The following is a 5829-nucleotide window of genomic DNA, read 5'->3' on the forward strand; positions in this document are numbered from 1 at the left end:
TGAAAATAATAACTCATCGGTTTACACCAAACACAGAACAATAACTATATAGTATCTGCTGAGTTGAGAGTAATAACTCATCGGTTTACACCAAACACAGAACAATAACTATATAGTCTCTGCTGAGTTGAGAGTAATAACTCATTATTCTTCAACAAACACAAAACAATAACACATCAGCCTATTGAGTTGAGAATAGCAATTTTTTGGTCTTCAACTAACACAGAACGAAAACTTACAAATTTCTGCTAAGTGAAGAATAATAACTCATTGATATTCGTTAAACACAGAACAATATTTGGCCAGTCTCTTCTGAATGAAAAATAGTAATAATCGGTCTTCATTACGCATAAAATAACAACTTACAGGTCTTTGCTGAGCGGAGAATAATAACTCATTAATGTTTGTGTGATAATAAATCTTGTCAGTCCTCACCGATATAATGTTTGTTTACTACCTTCAACTATACGAAAGAATAACCATCCCCTAGCGACCGCATAGTAATAATCACCAATTACTTTTTATCTGTTTATTTAATATAAATGGAATGGATAACTAACCTGTCTGACCCATTCATTTCTTCTCTCGGCGATGTCCTGGTACGTTTTCCCCATCATAGCAATCAGCATGTTAATCAACAGAATAGTGACTAGAGCCATGTACATGATGAACAGAACCTTCAGTATGCGAGATCAAAATAACATGATCCTATTAACGAAAATAATAAGTATGTCGGGGCTTTACTCTTCTATCTGTTTCCTAAATTACTGATAGCGATAGAGGAACTTTCGTAACTTTTTACGTCGCTTTACATGTTTTTATTAACTACTACATGTTATTACTAGGTCGTTACGCCACTTTAAATATTTTATTATTATCTGTTAACTAATAAAGAATATTAACAGGTCATTACAAATTAAAATATTTTATTATATATTAACCACTAAATGTTATTACTAGGTTGTTACATCATGTTAGAATATTTTATAAACAGTGAAATATTAAATGATATTACTAAAATTTTACACCACCTTTATTTATTGTAAACTTTTGACGCAACATTATACATAATTTCATAATTCAGTAAGCCTTGTTCTGTGTCTTAAACAAAAAACTCCTGATACGTAGGTTCACTAACCAATATGGTCTTACCATTAATTTGTTTAATCAATACAGTGTAGTAGGAGATCACGTTTTGTGTTTAGTGTTAGTTGTCTGTTAAAATGGCGCTGAAGCTTTTCATTTTACTTCATCAAATAATTGGCTGTTTTCAGCAAGTAATCTTTGATCTATTATTTAATTTAGTAAAGTAACGGTGTATCTACTGAATTTATAATCAAACTCTAAAAAAAAGTGTTTTATTTTCATCCTGGTTTGTTTTTCTGGAGATAAAGAAACTTCAACTCAATTCAACTCGCCAGAGTCGCTCAAATTTCTGCATCATTAACGTTTTTCGTATTCACTTCTGTTTTTCTCTTTTCATCAACAAAAGTATTGATTGGTGTTTCGTTTTCTGATTACTAATTACACATTAAAATTTCATAAAGTTAACATTCTTGTTGCATAATAAGTTTTAAATATGCATATGACAACGGTTTTCTTTATTTGTTTGTAGTTAAGCGCAAAGCTACACAATGGGATATCTGTGTTGTACTCATCATAGGTATCGGAACTTGGTTTTTAGTGTTATAAGTCTACGGACGTACCGCTGAGCCATTGGGAGAATATTACAACAGAATATCATAAATTATTCAAATATAATTAGTTAACTAAAACATATATTAAACTGGCTAGTTTTAGTGTATGAAGCTGCTAATATAAATGCTTAATCTAGAAATTAATATAAGATATTGACAAAATATGTTGAATTTGAACTAATTGTTATTATAACTGGATTTATGGCGCAAAGTATATTTAGCTCTTTACACTAAGAGGGAAAATACCGGGAAGGCCAAAGAAAAATCCTTAACTTGGGGTAAATTTTCTCATTTCTTTTATTATTTGTAACCGATATCATTCTCAACGGTAAGCATGAGTGCTTATAACGCTACAATTCGTGGTGTGATCCCTTCCATTGGCACAACACATATAGCCCATTGTGTGTTAATTAACTAATCAATAGTCTAGTTTACCGATACATCGGGGAAATTACAACATTTCAACACATATTAACAAATAGAATTCATCCTTAATACACAGGACTTAGCAGGAACTGATGGTTAGGGCGCTTGATCCGAAATCTGCGAATCACGAGTTCGAATCTCATCATCGAACATGCTCGCCTTTTAAGCCGTGGGGGCGTTATAAAGTGACAGTAAATCTCAGTATTCATCGATAAAGAGTAGCCCAAGAGTTGTTGTTGGATGGTGTTGACCTTTTATTTAGTCTATCGCTTCTAAATTAGGGATGGTTTGCGCAGATAGCCCTCGAGTAGCTTTGAGCAAAATATACAAACAAAAATATAGTACTTTATTTTTTATTGTCCATTACCTATTAACTGATATTAGGAGAACTGTATATCACGTTAAGATTTTTTGTATTTCCTGATTTTGTATACCTATTCTAAAAGTGAAATTATCGCACATACAGTAGAACCGGGCGTTGCCTATTGGTTAGCGTGCCAGGACTGTGAATTCGAAGGTTCTTGGTTTACGTCCTATTGCCGCAAATAATGTTAATAATAAAACTGCAGAGAGCAGCCGAAGAGCTGGTGTTGGATGCTGTTTAATAGCTGCCTGCTCTCTGGTCATTCAGTTTGAAATTAGGAACGTTGATGCATAGATAGCCCTTGTACGAAAATTTTAACTAAATGAGGCTTATATGCTATGGCGATCTAAATACTCTCCATACTTCAGAAGAGGTACAGTAATACTTAACAAACGTAAACTAGATAACTTACAGATTTCAGCAAAGGCAACATTTTAGTTCATGGACATTTATTTACCTTCATAGAGCAAGATTGACAGTAACTTAACTCAGTATTGGTGAAAAAAATATAAAAAGTGAAATTTTACATTAAAGGTGTAATATGAATACAATATAATCTTACTTTAGCGGTAGTAGGATGAGCCGTATGTTCAAAGGCCTCATACATGTCTCCAAACTCCGACAAAGACATGACGAACATAGCCATGATGCTAGATACTGGACTCTTGAAGAAGTTATTCCCTTCGCCATTGTGAGTTAGGAATATGACGTAGTATGCTGAAAATAACAGAAACAAGAATCTTGTGCACCGAAAAACGGAAATTCTGCTTTAATTCGATTCAAACGGTTTAAACATGTTTTGAAACTTGATTTTCGCACTTTAAAAAACTATTATCACATTTTTTAATCTTATCACTCACCAGCTTGGCTTTAAGTGTTTATAATTTCTAATCGCTAGGATATTTAACTGGTTTGTGAGAGTACATCTTGTGACAAAACCAAACTCACCCTTCTGCAATTACTTAGATTTACGAAATGTTTTCGTAATTTATATTTTAATTTCAGTCAGTTCTTTATTCTATCGTATTTGTCTTAAAATGAATAATTCTCAGTAAAAATAGTTTATTCTGTTTGTAATGTGTTTCATCAGAGTTTGAGCTAAAAAATAAGCAAATTTCTCAAGACAAGATTTTAAACAGTTAAAAACTTCAATAAGGAATTGTTACATTTCTATTTTTCGGATCTGATAACTCACGGAAGAAACAAATCAATACTGAAAGAAAATACTGGTAATCCTCCAGTTCAAATATGAAACACAAAAAATCAAATGAAAAATATAAAAAATGAGTAAAATATATTGATTATAAAAAGGTCGTTTAAAGTAATATTAAAAGAATGTTAAAGTATCATAATTGAGTATAAAAGACAAACATTCCCAAAAATTGCATATAGTTTAATTACTGCTTTATTCCAAATTATTTATATTAATTTGGCGAGTGGCATTTATTTCTGATGCCATTTGATATTTAACTGACGACAAAACAAATAATCCTGTAAAAATGTATTTCATCAAGTGCTAAAACATAAATACACAAAGGTAAAATATTGAATACACGTGTTACAAAAAACGTAAGGAGCTAAAACACATGCATTAAAATAAAAATAAATACATGTTACTATAAGCATAACGTACTGAAGTATATGTATTACGATCAACGTAAAGTACTAAAATATATGTATTACAATAAGGTGTTATAACACATGTATTGCGATAAAAATGAAGTACTGAAGTACATGTATTACGATAAAAATGAAGTACTGAAGTACATGTATTACGATAAAAATGAAGTACTGAAGTACATGTATTCCGATAAAAATGAAGTACTGAAGTACATATATTCCGATAAAAATAAAGTACTGAAACAAGCAAAATTTCTCAAATAGTCATAAATAATATGAAAAGTCTGTCTTGAAACAATAAAATGGTATCACTATACAATTGTAGGCATTATATTTTTTACAGCGAACATAGGATGATATTAGTATATATCTTTAGGATTAGATCCCTTACAGCGGAAATAAGCTGGTATTAGTATGCATTTGTAAGAATAGATAATTTACAGTAAACACTGGATGGTATTAGTATACATATGTAGCATTATACTTTTATTAATAAGTTGGGCAAAAACTGAAAAATTCAGTAAATTAATATTTGACGTTCATATAGAAAAAACAACGCGAGCAGTAAGTGGGAAAAGTTTATAAAAATGTTTATCAATCGAAGGATGTTGGGTAAGACAGTTAATTCGTGACAATATACTAGGTAAAGTAAATAAAGACTTCATTGTATATCCATGTGTTGCTGGGTAAAGTGAATAAAAACTATATTACGTATTCTAGTGTTGCTGTGTCAAAGTACTAGGTAAACAGAAGAAAGACTTGATTACGTATTCACTTGTTGCTATGTCAAATTACCAGGTAAAGTGTTATAAAGGTTTGATTATATATTATCGTGTTGTTGTGTCAAATAACAAGGTAAAGTGTTATAAAGACTTTATTATGTATCCATGTTTTGCTGTGTCCAGTTACGAGTTAAAGTGAATAAAGACTTGATTATGTATCCATGTTTTGCTGTGTCCAGTTACAAGTTAAAGTGAATAAAGACTTGATTATGTATCCATGTTTTGCTGTGTCCAGTTACAAGTTAAAGTGAATAAAGACTTGATTATGTTTCCATGTTTTGCTGTGTCCAGTTACAAGTTAAAGTGAATAAAGACTTGATTATGTATTCACACGTTGTAGTATCAAGTAAATAGGTAAAGTGAATAAAGATTCTTTTATGTATCCATGTTTTGCTGTGTCAAATTATTAGGTAATATGAATAAACACTTGTTTACATATTCCCGTGTAGCTGTGCCAAGTTACTAGGTAAAGTGAAAAATATTTGATTAAGCATTAACGTGTTGCTATGTCAGTTTACTAGGTATAGTGAAAAAAATAGATTATGTATTCACGTGTAGCAGTATCAACTTACTAGTTAAAGTGAATAAATGTCTTGATTAAGTATCCACGCGATGCTATGCCAAGTTATTTGGTAAAGTGAATAAAGACTTGATTATGTATTCATGTTTAGCTGTGTCAAGTTACTAAGTAAAGTGAATAAATGTCTTGATTAAGTATCCACGCGATGCTATGCCAAGTTATTTGGTAAAGTGAATAAAGACTTGATTATGTATTCATGTTTAGCTGTGTCAAGTTACTAAGTAAAGTGAATAAATGTCTTGATTAAGTATCCACGCGATGCTATGCCAAGTTATTTGGTAAAGTGAATAAAGACTTGATTATGTATTCATGTTTAGCTGTGTCAAGTTACTAAGTAAAGTGAATTTTGACTTGATTATG

General features: G+C 31.0%; 1 protein-coding gene across 1 annotated transcript in view; it reads right to left on the reverse strand.

Annotated features, from left to right (window-relative positions):
- LOC106462449 (transient receptor potential cation channel subfamily V member 5-like) overlaps positions 1-5829 on the reverse strand; it is a 46412-nt gene that overhangs the window by 13032 nt on the left and 27551 nt on the right. The window contains exons 10-11 of the mRNA XM_013922370.2: positions 3050-3204; positions 561-677 (exon numbers count right to left, since the gene is read on the reverse strand). Coding sequence (XP_013777824.1) covers positions 561-677; positions 3050-3204 — 272 coding nt within the window. The remainder of the gene's footprint in view (positions 1-560; positions 678-3049; positions 3205-5829) is intronic.

Source organism: Limulus polyphemus, unplaced genomic scaffold, assembly GCF_000517525.1.
Source record: "Limulus polyphemus unplaced genomic scaffold, Limulus_polyphemus-2.1.2 Scaffold1168, whole genome shotgun sequence".
In the NCBI taxonomy this organism is placed as follows: domain Eukaryota; kingdom Metazoa; phylum Arthropoda; class Merostomata; order Xiphosura; family Limulidae; genus Limulus; species Limulus polyphemus.